Genomic DNA, 16,270 nt, shown 5'->3' with positions numbered 1-16,270 from the left:
ATTGCAGGTGTGAGCCGCCGTGCATGGCCCTCCTTTGCTTTTCAAAAACTTACATAGTTTCCTAAGTATTTGCTCCTGGCAGTGGGTGACAGCATTATAATTATTAACTGGCTACACAATATACAGTTATACCTTAGTTCCCCCTTCACTCCCACCTCTCCCTCCCGCATTGGGGAAATCACTTACCCCTCGTTCTGCACCCACACAGGATCTCAGCCAGTCACACCTCAGCCTCTGGCCTCAGACTAAGGAGGCATTTTGCCTGGGTGCAGTGGCCAGGAAGGGACAAGGATCAGGGTTTCCCAGAACCTCCATCCCTCCAGGTGCAGGTAGTGCTGGTGGGAGTACTGGGGGCTGCTCGACTGTGTGGGCTCCGGCACCGTCTTTTTGGGGGTCTCAGGGCTGCCCAGAGCAGTGCTGCTGGAACTGGCTTGTCAGAGGGGGTGGGCCAGGTCCTGGGCGAGCTTGATCTGCATGTCCCAGCCCCTGGAGGTGCTGGCTCCCTGGAGAATGTCGGGGCTGCCTAGTCTGACCAACTTGGTCTCACTGCATCAGCTCCAGCTCCCTGTCACTGGAAGGGACACTGTTCCTCACAGGAGCACTGGAAGGTGCCTGACACACCCATTTGGGAAGAAAGGCATCTACTTCCAGCCAGCAAGGGCACGGGACTGATGCACAAGGCCTGAGTTTCTGGGTGCCTGAGCCTGGCGTGGTGTCGTGAGGAGGACATCGGGGTCGTTCTGAATGGCCCCTCCCAAAAGCCCCCAGAGGGAGGCAGGAAGCAGACTGCTTTTCAACTGCTCCGAGTCCCCAAGGGAGGAGTCTGAGGAAGAAGTCCACAGAGCAGAAGCTAGAGAAACAAACAGTTCCTTGGCCAAGCAAGGACCTCTCTTCTAGTTCCTCAGAACTGGTTGTGGAAGAAGCAGTCAGGAAAAAACTGATGCCGTTCAGAAATTCCACTAAAGCTTCTTCCTCTAGCAAAAGAGCTGCCTGACAATGTTCCCGCTCAGATTTTAAGTAAAGCCTGCAGGGTGAGAGGAGGCCTGACTGCCTAGACTGTCCCCATCCGCCAACCCATCTCCATCACCTCCAGTCAAAGGCCAGCCAGGACATCCTCAGCATATTTTTCAAGTTCTTTTTTTTTTTTTTTTTTTTTTGAGACGGAGTTTTGCTCTTGTTACCCAGGCTGGAGTGCAATGGCGCGATCTCGGCTCACTGCAACCTCCGCCTCCTGGGCTCAGGCAATTCTCCTGCCTCAGCCTCCTGAGTAGCTGGGATTACAGGCACGAGCCACCATGCCCAGCTAATTTTTTGTATTTTTAGTAGAGACGGGGTTTCACCATGTTGACCAGGATGGTCTCGATCTCTCGACCTCGTGATCCACCCGCCTCGGCCTCCCAAAGTGCTGGGATTACAGGCTTGAGCCACCGTGCCCGGCTTTTTTCCAGTTCTTAATGTTGATGGACTTAGACCTCCCTAACAACAGTAGACAGAATGCCATGAGGGTAGTGAGGAAACACAGATTGGAAAAGGTATCAGTCTGGCAGTGAGGACTAATGACTCCAATGAAAGAAAATTAAATACCACAGCAAGCACAGTCAGAGAAAGAGAGTGAGGAGGAGAATCACAATAGCTGAAACGAAACTCTGAGAGGCAGAAAGCAGAGTATGTGCGTTACAGCTTTTCTGGAGACTTGACCCACTGAAGGAATAGGAGAAAATTCCCCTGAGCTGTTGAGAGTGGAGTTTTGTTTTTTTTTTTTTTGAGTTGGAGTCTCGCTGGCTGGAGTGCAGTGGCACGATTTTGGCTCACCGCAACCTCCGACTGTCTGATTCAAGTGGTTCTCCTGCCTCAGCCTCCGGAGTAGCTGGGACTACAGGTGTGCGCCACCACACCCAGCTCATTTTTCTGTTTGTAGTAGAGATGGGGTTTTCCCACGTTGGCCAGGATGGTCTTGATCTGCTGGCCTCAGATGATCTGCCCACCTTGGCCTCCCAAAGTGCTGGGATTACAGGTGCGAGCCACCGCACCCAGCTGAGAATTGAGTCTTCAGAGCTAAAGACCCCCAAGTCTTTTTTTTTTTTTTTTTTTTTTTTGAGACAGGGTCTCACTCTGTCACACAGGCTGGAGAGCAGTGGCTCAGTCTTGGCTCACTGCGACCTCTGCCTCCTAGGTTCAAACAGTTCTCCTGCCTCAGCCTCCCAAATAGCTGGGATTACAGGCACGCAACACCACGTCCAGCTAATTTTTGGTATTTGTAGTAGAGACAGGGTTTCACCATGTTGGCCAGATGGTCTTGAACTGCCGACCTCAGGTGATCCCCCTGCCTCAGCCTCCCAGAGTGCTGGGATTACAGGCATGAGCCACCGCACTCAGCAAGACTCCCAAATCTTTTATCAGGGGCACTTAAATGTACATGTTCCTGATAACATTTCGAAATTGCAGAAATAAAGGGAAACTTCTCTGAACATCCATAATAGTATTATTTACTAAAACTGGCCTGGGCATCTCATCTTTGTGCCACACCAAATGCTACTGGACTCTGTTAGCATTCTGAGAAAAGACCTGGCTTCGTGAGGTAAGGGTAGGGCTGTGTATTGTGCAGTTGTCATTGATAGAGAAATAGAAATTTTAAATGTTTAAAACATAACAAGAGCATGAGAAAATTTCTGGTGGTGCCAGGAACAGGCAAAAGCCCGCTGTGTCCTGTTGACAGCAGGGCATTTGTGGCATGGTAGGTCACTCAGTGCCGGACTCCGGAGGCACAGAAGCAGCCGGCTTGGCTGTGCTTTAGCCCTCGAGCACATCCGAGTATTTGTTCATACTCCTGAGACAGTAGGGTCTGTGCTGGTAACAAAGCACCAGTCAGCAGGAAAGTGTCATCACCAGGAAGCCTTTCTACCAAAACATAATCTCACAATCAATAAAGTGGGCCGGGTGTGGAGGCTCATGCTTGTAATCCCAGCATTTCAGGAGGCCAAGGCGGGTGGGGCACATGAGGTCAGGAGTTTAAGACCAGCCTGGCCAACGTCGTGAAACCCTGTGTCTACTAAAGAATATCTATATATTGGCCGGGCGCGGTGGCTCAAGCCTGTAATCCCAGCTCTTTGGGAGGCCGAGGCGGGTGGATCACGAGGTCAATAGATCAAGACCATCCTGGTCAACATGGTGAAACCCTGTCTCTACTAAAAATACAAAAAAGTAGCTGGGCATGGTGGCGCATGCCTGTAATCCGAGCTACTCAGGAGGCTGAGGCAGGAGAATTGCCTGAACCCAGGAGGCGGAGGTTGCGGTGAGCCGAGATCGCGCCATTGCACTCCAGCTTGGGTAACGAGCGAAACTCTGTCTCAAAAAAAAAAAAAAAAGTGTGTATATATATATATACACACTTTATAATACATGTAAAAATGAGCTGGGTGTGGTGGCACGCACTTACAATCCTAGCCTTGGGAGGCTGAAACACGAGAATCGCTTGAACCTGGGAGACAGAAGTTACAGTGAGCTGAGATCATGCCACTGCATTCGAGCCTGTGTGACACAGTGAGACTGTGTCTCAAAAAAACAAAACAAAAATAATAAAGCAAAATGTATAGTAAACAGTAATTAACAGATTAGATATAGAAAGATCAAAGTTACAGGGGCCCAGGTAACACAGTAACAAGAGTTAGTAGACACCTGTCAAACTGTGCATTGTGACAGCAGAGTGGGCCTTGACATTTCTATGAAACTAAGGCAGAAAAAAATGGAAAAAGGACAAAACCTTGCTGCCTGGAAACAGTAAACCTCTGTCTTAGCTATTGGGTCAAAAAAGTCAAGTTTACAGACCATGACTATGTATCTGAGTCTGACGTGTACAGAACTCGAAACCTGTGTGTACCTTCGGTACTAGTATATAGGTTCTTTTAAAAAGTGAAAGTTAATGAAATAAGTATACAGCTCAAGAATTCAGAAAAAGCAGCCAAATTAACTGAAGAAACCATAGAATGGCATTAAAGAGAAATACAGAAATTAATGATTTAAAAGAAGAAATGTATTAGGCCAGATGTACTGGCTCGTGTTTGTAATCCCAGCATTTTGGCAGGCTGAGGCATGAGGATCACTTAAAGCCAGGAATTTGGCCAGGCGCAGTGGCTCACACCTGTAATCTCAGCATTTTGAGAGGCCAAGGCAGGTGGATTACGAGGTCAGGAGTTTGAGACCAGCCTGGCCAAGATGGTGAAACCCCATCTATACTAAAAAATTAGCCAGGCGCAGTGGCAGGTGCCTGTAATCCCATCTACTCGGGAGGCTGAGGAGAAAGAATTGCTTGAACCCCAGAGGCAGAGGTTGCAGTGAGATTGTGCCATTATTCTCTAACCTGGGTGACAGAGTAAGACTCCATCTCAAAAAAAATAAAAGCCAGGAATTCAAGACATCCTGGGCAACATAGCCAGACTTCATTCTATAAAATATTTTAAAAATAAATTTTAAAATTTTTAAAGAAACAAACTCATTAGAACAAATAAGAGAACTGGCTCTTTGAAGCAATAACATATGTGTTTAGAGATTAAAGTTAAAATCCTTCCCTTGGCTAAGCACTGTGGCTCCCGCCTGTAATCCTAGCACTTTGGGAGGTGGAGGCAGATTGTTTGAGCCCAGGAGTTTGAGACCAGCCTTAGCAACATGGCAAAACCTCATCTCTACAAAAGAAAACACAAAAAACTAGCCACGCATGGGGGCGTGTGTCTAGTCCCACCTACTCAGGAGTCTGAGGTGGGAGGATCGCTTGAACCTGGGAGATCGAGGCTGCAGTAAGACATGATTGCACCCCTCCACTCCAGCCTGGGCAACAGAGTGAGACTCTGCCTCAAAAACCAAACAGAAACTCGAAAAACTCTCTTAAGGCTGGGCATGGCAGCTCATACCTATAATCCCAGTCCTTAGGGAGGCTGAGTTAGAGGACTGCTTGAGACCGGCCTGGACAACTCCCTCTCTACAAGAAATAAAGAATTCGGGACAGGCACAGTTACCTTGTGGTTGTAATCCCAGCACTTTGAGAGGCTGAGGCAGGCAGATCAGTTGATATCAGGAATTTGAGACCAGCCTGGCCAAAATGGCAAAACCCCGTCTCTACTAAAAGTACAAAAATTAGCTGGGCATGGTGACATTTGCCTATAATCTCAGCTACTAGGGAGGCTGAGGCAAGAGAATTGCTTGAGCCCAGAAGGTGGAGGTTGCAGCAAGCCGACATTGTGCCACTGCATTCTGGCCTAGGCAACCGAGACTCCGCCTCAAAAAAGAAAGGGCACTTTGGGAAGCCAATGCAGGTGGATCACGAGGTCAGGAGATCAAGATCATTGTGGCCAACATGGAGAAACCCCGTCTCTACTAAAAATACAAAAAAATTGGCTGGGCATGGTGGTGCACGCCTGTAGTCCCAGCTACTCAGGTGGCTGAGGCAGAAGAATTGCTTGAACCCAGGAGGCCGAGATTGCAGTGAGCCAAGATCACGCCGCTGCACTACAGCCTGGGTGACAGGGCAAGACTCGGTCTCAAAAAAGAAAACAAGGAGGCTGAGGCAGGAGAATTGCCTGAACCCAGGAGGCGGAGGTTGCGGTGAGCCGAGATCGCGCCATTGCACTCCAGCCTGGGTAACAAGAGCGAAACTCCGGCTCAAAAAAAAAAAAAAAAGAAAACAGTGGGGCACAGTGGCCCACACTTGTTCCAGCTGCTCTAGAGGCTGAGGCAGGAGGATTGAGTGCAGGTGTTCGAGGCTGCAGTGAGCTATGATTGCGCCACTGCACTGCAGCCTGGGTGACAGTGAGACCCTGTCTCTACAAGAAATTAAAAATTAAAAAAGTTTCTCGCTCTCAGAATACTTGTTCTGCAGCTGTCTATTTTGATAAATTTCAGTCCCACAGAAAAGTTCAGTGAGTCATGGCCACAAACCCTCCACGTGGACCCACCAATAGTATTTTGACACATTCGCTTTTTATGTGCACGTCTCCTGTGAGTGAGGGTGCTCCTCAGAGCCACACAGGCTCACCACCACAGAGGAGGTGACGCCATGACGGCCCAGGACCCCTCCAGGCCCCGTGCTGTCCCCGGAATGTGTGTTCCTGGTTGGGGCTCCAGTGCGTGTGTATGTAGCTACAGTGCCTTTCTGGTCTTTAATCAGGAAGGTTCTGCCTCTTTGTTGTGGTTGTTGCTGCTTTGGGGCGTTGGCATTTTTGAAGAGTCCTGGTCAGCTGACCACCGGCACTCTGGATTTGCTTCCTTCCAGCGGGGCTCTGGTTGAGCCTCTGGCTGAGAGTGGCCTCTGGGGCGCAGCGTCCTCTGCTATCCTGCCAGGGGCCTGCAGTGGGACACTGTGGCGGATCCCCGGAGGTGGTTGGTGTCTTTTTTCCTTTGTAATTAATGAATAATCCAGCGGTGACACTGAACGTGCCCTGGTGAGTTCTGTCTGACGCCTGCCTGAAAATGATGGTTTTTCTAGCCCGTCCTTTCCTCTCGGGTTTGTTGGTTGACATTCTGAGAAGAGCTGCCTTTTCTCCTGTCACGTAAACACGCGGTGTGTTTACCCATCACTGCCGATCTTTTTGATGCTTGATGGTCCCACCTTTGGCCAGTGGCCGCCTCGGTCTGGCGGTGTCTTTTGCTGTGTTACGGTGTTTTTCATTTACGTTTTGAGCCCTTCCTTATGTTGTGAGTTGAGCAGATGCTCAGGCGCCTCCGAGTGTTCCCTGCCTGGCCCTGGAATCAGCCTGGCTCCTGAGTGGGGAGTGGGGCTGAGAAACCGCGGTCCAGGCAGCGGGCGTGCCCTGTGCTCCTGGAGCGTCTTCTCCCATCACTGCACCCCACGGTTGACGTGTCCCCTGGACCGCTGGCTCTCGGGTGTGTGCAGGTGGAAGGCGTGGGAGCCACAAAAGAGGCTACTGACACCGTTGTCGAGGAGCCTGGCGGGAGCGGGTTCCTGTGCGCTGGCGCTGGGCGGGCTGCTGGGCTGCTGGGGACGGACTGTGATACTCCTCTCAAGTGCACGTGGATTTTGCTTGCACTGTTTCGTGTGTGTGCTTTGTTTCACAATAAAACTCTTGAATTAGGTATGCATAGAAAATGTTTCTTCTTTTCTCTGGGTGGCAAGATTATGAAAAAATTTTCTTCTGCTTTTCTGTGTTTTCCAAGTTTGAATTTCATCATAAGCACCAGGCTTTGCAGTGCCCTTTTTCTGTGACACGGTGATGATGATAATTTGTAAGCACCGGGCTTTGCAGTGCCCTTTTTCTGTGACGCAGTGATGATGATAATTTGTAAGCACCAGGCTTGGCAGTGCCCTTTTTCTGTGACGCAGTGATGATGATAATTTGTAAGCACTGGGCTTTGCAATGCCCTTTTTCTGTGACGCAGTGATGATGATAATTTGTAAGCACCGGGCTTTGCAGTGCCCTTTTTCTGTGACACAGTGATGATGATAATTTGTAAGCACCGGGCTTTGCAGTGCCCTTTTTCTGTGACACAGTGATGATGATAATTTGTAAGCACCGGGCTTTGCGGTGCCCTTCTCTGTGACACAGTGATGATGATAATTTGTAAGCACCGGGCTTTGCGGTGCCCTTTTTCTGTGACACAGTGATGATGATAATTTGTAAGCACCGGGCTTTGCGGTGCCCTTCTCTGTGACACAGTGATGATGATAATTTGTAAGCACCGGGCTTTGCGGTGCCCTTTTTCTGTGACACAGTAATCATGATAATTTGTAAGCACCGGGCTTTGCAGTGCCCTTTTTCTGTGACACAGTAATCATGATAATTTGTAAGCACCGGGCTTTGCAGTGCCCTTCTCTGTGATGCAGTGATGATGATAATTTGTAAACACCGGACTTTGCAGTGCCCTTTTTCTGTGACACAGTGATGAAGATAATTTGTAAGCACCGGGCTTTACAGTGCCCCTCTCTGTGACGCAGTGATGATGATAATTTGTAAGCACCGGGCTTTGCAGTGCCCCTGTCTGTGACGCAGTGATGATGATAATTTGCTGGCTTGTTTGGGAGCACTCTTGCCCAGCCCTGCGTGGTTAACGAAAGCGTGTCTCCCTTTCTAGGAAGGTTGTGCAGGACCAGCGTTCCCTGTGCGGGTGCCACTGCATTTCCTGCAGATGCCAACCGGCATTGCAACGGATTCCCGGCTGGAGCCGAGGTCACCAGCAGGCCGTCGCCGTGGAGACCGCTGGTGCTTCTCATCCCCCTGCGCCTGGGGCTCACAGACATCAACGAGGCCTACGTGGAGACACTCAAGGTGGGTCCTGCCTTGCGGCCTTGCCCTGCGTCCCCTGCTCCCAGTTTTTAGCCGCTTTCAGCGCAAGATCATCATGCGGCCGTTTGTGCAGCCAGCTCTCTGGGGAGGGGTGAACAGCCACGGTTCATACTGTTTCCCAAGGGGCGAGTGGGCGTGAGACACGTCCGTCAGTAGGTATGCCCCTTTGGTTCTGCAGTTGTCAGCGAATGTCAGGAATGAAAGCATGAGGAACTTGGAGGGGGTCCTCAGCCTGGCAGGGAGCCCTGCCGCCCTCCAGGGTCTCCACTGTACCCCAGGCATGCCTGCCCCCTCCCCCATGGCCCTCTTGACCTTAGCTCCCTTTGGAGGGTAGGTTGGCTTGTGGGCAGGGCTTGGAGGTGACGGACGGGCCTCTGAGCTCCCTGAGGAGCTACAGCCACAGGCTTCCCCATGTCACGAGAGCAAACGGCAAAACCATCCTTTCTTCAGTTAACTCTAGTTTTAGACCAAGGAGACACATTTGAGATCATTACGGTGTGGAGCTGACTTGTGGCTCTCTGTTAAAATCCTTCAGTTGTCTGAACTTGGCCCCTCCCTCCAGCCTTCTGACCACCCCGAGGTATCCCAGCTGCCGCCACAACCCTGCTCACATCTCCTGCCAGCCCCTCATTTCCGTCGTCCCCAAAGCCCACGTGTGACATGAAGCTTCCTTGAGCCGAGCCTGCAGATTGGGTTTCTTGTACCTGTGGGACCGTCCTGCGGTCTTTCCTGGACAGGAAGCTCTTCTGTCCCCTCTTGTGTAACCCAGTTGAGCCTCAGCAGGCTCTTGGGCGCCCTATGGCCGTGGGTGGGGACCTGTGCTCCCCCCGGGATCTGTGCTCGGCCTCCTCCCTCCCACGGCGCTGACCCGTGTCAGCCTCCTCCCTCCCACGGCGCTGACCCGTCTCAGCCTCCTCCCTCCCACGGCGCTGACCCGTCTCAGCCTCCTCCCTCCCACGGCGCTGACCCGTGTCAGCCTCCTCCCTCCCACGGCGCTGACCCGTCTCGGCCTCCTCCCTCCCACGGCGCTGACCCGTGTCAGCCTCCTCCCTCCCACGGCGCTGACCCGTGTCAGCCTCCTCCCTCCCACGGCGCTGACCCGTCTCAGCCTCCTTCGTCCCACAGCACTGCTTCATGATGCCGCAGTCCCTGGGCGTCATCGGAGGGAAGCCCAACAGCGCCCACTACTTCATAGGCTATGTCGGTGAGTCCAGGGTCCCCACCGTGTCCCTGCGGGCCTGTGCCCTTGAAGGGCCTGCCGTCAGCAAGTCCCACACCCCAGGTGGTCGCTTGAGGTCAGCAGTGGAAAAGCAGCATGCTCTTGGGGGGCTGGCTTGCAGCCCGGCCACGGTCGGCCTCCTGTGCCTTCCCTGATGGTCCGGCGCCCTCGGCTCCCTCCTCACCTCCTGCGCGCTGCTTCTCAGCATGACTTTGGTGCGGCGGGCCTGAAATGTGGCCACATGTGTCCCTTTCCTCTGCTGGTTCGGTTGCCTGCCTGCACGACCTCCCAGGTGAGGAGCTCATCTACTTGGACCCGCACACCACGCAGCCAGCCGTGGAGCCCACCGACAGCTGCTTCATCCCGGACGAGAGCTTCCACTGCCAGCACCCACCGTGCCGCATGAGCATCGCCGAGCTGGACCCATCCATCGCTGTGGTACGTGGCAGCCGTCTGAGCGCGCGGGCCGTCGCTCGCGTTTTGTGCCGAATGCTGTTGGGGAATGACGAGGAGAAACCTTCAGGTTTTTCATTTTTTCCGACATACTGGGATTAGTATTGTGTTCACGTGGTTTGGAGTCCGAAGGGCACAAGAGCCTGAACCGTGTCCTTGCGTCTTTGCGTCCCTCCCCCAGGTACCCGCCTCCTATGCAGCCTTCATGGCCTTCAGGTGGCCCGGAGGGCGCGTGTCTGGGTGTGAGCGTGTGAGGGCCTGTGTCTGGGTGTGGGGGTGTGTCGGTGTGAGCATGTGAGGGTGTGTGAGCGTGTGACGGCGTGTCTGGTTGTGAGCGTGTGAGGGCCCGTCTGGATGTGAGCGTGTGGGTGCGTGTCTGGGTGTGAGCGTGTGAGGGTGCCTGTCTGGGTGTGAGCGTGTGTGGGTGTGTCTGGGTGAGCATGTGTCGGTGTGAGGGTGTGGGTGTGAGCGTGTGAGGGCGTGTGTCTGGATGTGAGCGTATGAGGGCATGTGTCTGGATGTGAGCATGTGAGGGCGCGTGTCTGGGTGTGAGCATTTGTCGGTGTGAGGGTGTGGGTGTGAGCGTGTGGGCGCATGTCTGGGCATGGGAGTGTGTCGATGTGAGGGTGTGGGTGTGAGCGTGTGGGCGCATGTCTGGGTGTGGGAGTGTGTCGATGTGAGGGTGTGGGTGTGAGCGTGTGGGTGCATGTCTGGGTGTGTGTGAGGGTGCGTGTCAGTGTCACCATGTGGGCACGTCTGGGTGTGAGTGGGCGCATGGCGTGTGTGAGGGCGTGTGTCGGTGTGGGCGTGTGTCGGTGTGAGCATGTGAGGGTGTAGGTGTGAGCGTGTGAGGGCGTGTCGGTGTGGGCATGAGGGTGCTTGAGCGTGTTGGCGCATGTCTGGGTGTGCGTGTGGGCGTGTGTCTGGGTGTGAGCGTGTGAGGGCACATGGTGTGGGCGTCTGTTGGTGTGAGCATGTGAGGGTGTGAGCGTGTGGGCGCGTGTCTGGGTGTGGGTGTGTCAGTGTGAGCATGCGAGGGTGTGGGTGTGAGCGTGAGGGCGCGTGTCGGTGTGGGTGTGAGCGTGAGGGCGCGTCTGGGTGTGGGTGTGTCAGTGTGAGCATGCGAGGGTGTGGGTGTGAGCGTGTGAGGGCGCGTCGATGTGGGCGTCTGGGTGAGCGTGTGGGCGCGTCTGGCTGTGAGCGTGTGTGAGCGCGTCTGGGTGTGAGCGTGAGGGCCCGTGTCTGGATGTGAGCATGTGGGCGTATGTGGGCACGTGCTGAGTGTACGTGGATGAGTGTGAGCCATGGTGTCTTCTCACACCCAGTTTAAAACACACGGGCGGCTCCCCGACCCACTTGACACCACCTTTTGTTTTCCGGAGGCTCTGACTTAACCTCTCTGGGGACGGTTTCCTAAGAACAAGCTGCCCTGTTCCTTGATGTTGATGACCTAGTTGTGATTTTTGGTGTGTGATTTATGCAGACCTGCCTACCCTCAAACGTATTTGTTGGAGAAAGAGGCCAAAAAATGAATGGCAGTGACACGCTTAGAAAGCCTTTAACCAAGTCAGGGCGTTTGATGTGCACGCTCTGCCCCGTTTAGGAGGAAGAAGGCAGACGTGGGCCTGAAACGGGGTGGCCTCCAAGCTGCAGCTCCGCCTCTGAGCGTACACCCCATGCCATGCACCTCCTGGGCAGGGTGGCAGGAGCGGGGAACATGGGCTGGAGCTCTGTGGCTCAGACTTCTTACCAGAACCTGTTCACGAATTCCTCATCTAACTAGAATTAAGTATGTTGGTTTTTGTCCACGTGGCTTGGTGGCTTAACAGTGATTGGCGCTCCTAGCAGTCAGGTCAGGCTAGGGAGCAGGCCACTGCAGACAGGAGCGGAGTTGAGACCAAAGGGGCCACCTGTTGGGATGACTGTCCTCGCAGTGAGGAGGAGGAATGTCCCCGGTCCTCGGGGGCGAGTGCTCCTGCACCAGGGCTGGGGCAGCAGAAGCAGCATCTTCGGAGGGAGAGGGCCTGGTTTGAGCTCCTCCTCCCATTTTGTCTTTGTTTTCCCGTTTCCTTTTTGTGTTAACATCTACACATCTGGCAGCGTTGAGAATTCCTAGTGACCGCCATTCCAGGCAGCAGCTTTGAGAACATGGTTGCCGGCGACCCCTGGCAGGTCCCTTCTCCTGGCTCCTCAGCAGAAGGCGCCCCGTGTCAGGGCTGCGGCCGTTCTCAGTGGCGTTTGCCGCCAAGCTTCCAGCGAGATGCTGGGTGAAGGCTGAGGCCCCGCGGCCCTGCCTCATAGTCACAGAGAGAGCTCCCCACTTGGCCCAAACTGATAACCTGCCTCATTCCCTGAAGATTTGGTGAGGCCTAACAGATGCACACCACATAACATCTCAGGGGCGAATCAAGGCAGAGCAATGTAGTGGAGCCTGAGGGGAGCCGGGCACTGCCACAGGGGGCTATGCACAGGGGACCCTTCCTGGCCAGAGGAGCCGAGGCAGCCTGGCGCGTCCAGCAGCTGCACGCAGGGGCCTCTGCCACACCTCTGGCAGTGGGCGTGGGAGCCCCCCTCTTAGCTGGCTGCAGGCCTGAGTGTGCTGTTCTGCCCACGGTCATTTCTTTTCAGGGGTTTTTCTGTAAGACTGAAGACGACTTCAATGACTGGTGCCAGCAAGTTAAAAAGGTTTGTTGCCACCCTACCGCCCCGCACCGAGCCGAGCCACCCAGGGAGACAGGCAGTGGGGCTTGCAGGGGCTGAAGGCTGGCCTCCAGGTCTCAGGCAGCCTCACTGGGCTATGGGGAGCCTTGTCCTGCCTAGCACAGCTTTGCAGCTGAACAGAGTGGGGCATCTTTGATTGCCCCCCTGGCCACACAGCAGCCCTAGGGACAGGTGCTTCACGCTGACTTGAGAGTGGATTTCCAGCGTCCTTGTCCGTCTGCTGTTGGGATGGGGTGGTGATGGGTGCCGAGCTGCGCTGGCTGAGTACGTGCGGCCTGCCCCTCTCCGCCATTGTGGTCAGACTGTGCTGGGTGTTGGCCACCATACTGGGTTCTTGTGTAGCCTTTAGTGTGGAAGTTGCCTGTTTTCTCATCTGTGAAGTGGGATGACAAGTTGTGTTTGTCCCCTGGCTGTAGCCGGCCGGCCCCTTTCTCTTGGCTGCAGGGAGCCCTGGGGTGAGGCTGCACCTAACGGCCATGTCTCCCTCACAGCTGTCTCTGCTCGGAGGTGCCCTGCCCATGTTTGAGCTGGTGGAGCAGCAGCCTTCACACCTGGCCTGCCCCGACGTCCTGAACCTGTCCCTAGGTGAGCGCTGCAGCTGCAGGGCCAAGCCCGGTGGGGCCCCTCGGCGTGCAGTCTGTGCCCTTCTTGTTCCCCAGCCCTGGCCCCCTCGGTTTTGACCACTAAGGTGTGTGTGAGCCTCGGCTGTGAGCAAGTTGGCGGTGGTCGGCCTGCAAGGTCAGACGCAGAGTGGAACGTCCCCTCCTCCGAGCTTTCACCCAGCAGCCCGGGACCCGCCTCACCTTCCCCACCTGTGGTGCCTGCCCCGGGCATGTGGAGCTGGGTGTGCTCCCATGGAGTCCTCAGGGCTCTGGAGCAGACAGAACACTGAGGCCTGTGATGACACCGTCCTGGCTCAGGGACTGTACCACTTCAGTACCGCTGGCCATGGGTGGTGCAGACCCCTGGGACCATGGCCAGCATGCTCAAGGAGCCGGCCTGGGCTCGTGCAGGGAAGCAGGTGTGTGGCCGTGAGCACATCGTCCTCATCTGTCTCGCTGTGAAAAACTGCGAGGCAATGGACCCACACAACTGACGACCACGGAGGGCTGGGTGCAGCGAGGGAGACACAGGACAGAGATTGTGCAGGCCGCCCCCGCCCTCCTCACCCCGCCCCCTCCCCTTGTACTCCATGCGCCCTGGGCCTGTTCATACACCCTGGGGACAGCTGCCTGTGGGCCCTGCAGGGTGGGCTGCAGACCAGGTGCTCAATCTGCCCCCACTCCAAGGGCGTTTCACTCACACCCAGGTAGTCTCCCCGAGATGACTGATGAGCTGTGTCCTGTCCCTTCTAGATTCTTCTGATGTAGAGCGACTGGAAAGATTCTTTGACTCAGAAGATGAAGACTTTGAAATCCTGTCCCTTTGAAAATCCTGGGGTCGGGGGATGGCACCTGCGAGAGCCGGGCCCTGTCTCGGGTTCCGTCCATCCCGCCCGCTCGCTTGCCGAGGGCCGCGCCCCGTGCCGCCTCCCCCCAGGGGGCCGCCCGCTCTGCTCGTGGACTGAGGCTGCGCTGCCCGCGAAGCCTTACTGCTTGGTGTCAGACTGCCCAGCCCAGAGCGCCTGTCAGGGCCTGTGCACCCGCACCCGGAGCCGTCGGTTAGGAGCTTCCAGAGCGTTCTCTACACTGCCAGCCCTGCAGTCGCACCTGGGCCTCAGTCCCACTTGCTCCCAGGGACCAGTTCTGTGGCTGGTTTGGAATTAAATCCTGTTTGAAGTTGTCAGGCACAGACATGAATTTCTGGGGCACCTCCCGAGTCCGAGTCTCAGAAGACCTCTGCAGGCTGGTGTGAGAGGCGTGACGGCCACACTGCGGCCCCAGGCCCGAGGACTGGGCTGCTCTCGAGGGTGCGTGCCCACAGCTGTGTCCTCTCTGCTCAGCCTGGCTTACCAAGGGCTACCTCAGTGGGAGATGAGGTTGGAGGAACAGAAGCAAGGTTCCTCCTTGCTTTAGGGAGAAGAGTATTCAGGGAGTGGGTGTGTGGGAAGCCTGAAGATACTGATGTGCGCAGGGCGCGGCCTGGGCAGAAGGGCGGCTGCTGGAGCTGCTGTCCTTAGCGTCCCTTTCAAGGGCTGTGGTATTCTGTGGTGCCACTGCAGCTGATTCGTTACTCCAGCTTCCCCAGGGGTGGTGAGGGGTGGGGCGGGGCCTCCACCTGTGACAGTCGGGCCTCTCCCAGGAGCTTTCCCGTGTCCTTGCCTTGCTGAGAAGTGCCCTCTTGGGTCACTGAGGTTTTAGGTGACTTAGGGCCAAAAGGGCAAAACCACTCAAGCCTTGGGGCGTGTGACGGGCAGACACCACAGGGCAGCACTTCGAGAACCTGCTCATCCCTGATTCCAGCACCCACCACCGCCTGACCCTGTGTAACCTGCTGTCCTGGGTCCCCAAGTGCGCTCGGCCCCGCTGCTCCGCCGCCTGTCACGGGAAGGTGGGTTTGTTTGCCCCATAGGACACGTAAGCAAGAGGGCTTGGGGAGCGTGGGTGTGGCGGGCTGCAGGCGCCCTTCTCACGAGCACCCGCCTCGGTGCCCGCACGACTTGCTACTGCTTGTATAGGAGAGGGGCTTGGAGATGCCCCGGGACAGACCCACCAGGTGGCAGAGGACACTCCCAGTCCCCCAAGCATTGATGAGACGGTTTATTTCCTCGTATCCTTTCTCCCTTGGGTGGTGTTGGGGCGTGGGATCTCCACTCCTGGGGCTCTGTGTCCGAGACCACGGTGTGCCGCCGGGCTGGGCTTTGGGCTGCTGCGTGGAAGTGGTGGAACACCCTGACCGAAGGGGAGCTTTGTCTTGCGTGTTTTGAAAAAGGCTTAACAGAATGTTGTTCATTCTTAGTAGTATAGTTTGCAATTCTTAATGGCAAATAATAAGTTTCAGTAGAAAACAAACCTTGCGTGTATTTTTTCCTCAAGTTAAAACTGAATGATTTCCAGAAAAACATAAGTGAACGTCTCAGCTGATAGCGTCACACGTAGCGGATGTGGCTGCCTGTGTGGCAGCTGTGGGAGCATGAGCAGGTGCCTCCCTGTCCCTGGCAGGGGGCCTGTCCCTGCCTGAGGCCCGGCTCTCCATGGGCCGTGCCATCTGTCCCCGCATACAACCCTGGGAGGAAAAAGTCCAAGGAAAATCAGACTTTAGGAAAGTCAGATGGTGCTTCCCAGCTGCGGAGTGCCACAAGGTGCAGGGTTTGCCTCAGCTTGAAGCACAGGAAAGCCTTCCTCACAAGCAGTGACTGCCGGGGGCACAGCAGGGGCTTGGCGAGGACATCCTGGTACAGGCAGGAGCGGGCACTGCGAGGCCCTGGTGAGCTGGCTGAGGACTTGTGTTCCCTCAAATGCTTGTGTTCGATTCTCGGAGCTGCTCTGACGACGACATTCGGTGCCCGGAACAGCACAGCCGCTTCTGACCGCGCCGCGGGCAGGGCTGCTCCTGTAGAGACCTTAGGGAAGAACGTTTCCGTGTCTTTCCCAGCTCCTGGACACCAGGAATTGCTGGGCTCATGGCTCTTTCCTCCAGCCTCACA

General features: G+C 55.2%; 1 protein-coding gene across 3 annotated transcripts in view; it reads left to right on the top strand.

The window, feature by feature from the left end:
* The window catches only part of ATG4B (autophagy related 4B cysteine peptidase), a 37,496-nt gene extending 23,027 nt beyond the window's left edge, over window positions 1–14,469 (top strand). For all 3 annotated transcript variants that reach the window (XM_074398708.1, XM_039470046.2, XM_010347298.2), the window contains 6 exons: window positions 8,080–8,273; window positions 9,417–9,495; window positions 9,803–9,948; window positions 12,592–12,648; window positions 13,176–13,269; window positions 14,040–14,469. In XM_074398708.1, coding sequence (XP_074254809.1) covers window positions 8,080–8,273; window positions 9,417–9,495; window positions 9,803–9,948; window positions 12,592–12,648; window positions 13,176–13,269; window positions 14,040–14,113 — 644 coding nt within the window. In that variant the 3' untranslated portion in view covers window positions 14,114–14,469. The remainder of the gene's footprint in view (window positions 1–8,079; window positions 8,274–9,416; window positions 9,496–9,802; window positions 9,949–12,591; window positions 12,649–13,175; window positions 13,270–14,039) is intronic.
* The last annotated feature ends 1,801 nt before the right edge of the window (window positions 14,470–16,270 follow it).

This window comes from Saimiri boliviensis, chromosome 5 (genome assembly GCF_048565385.1).
Source record: "Saimiri boliviensis isolate mSaiBol1 chromosome 5, mSaiBol1.pri, whole genome shotgun sequence".
Classification (NCBI taxonomy): Eukaryota; Metazoa; Chordata; class Mammalia; order Primates; family Cebidae; genus Saimiri; species Saimiri boliviensis.
Note: the sequence above shows the minus strand (reverse complement) of the source record. Positions and strands in the feature narration are given on the sequence as shown.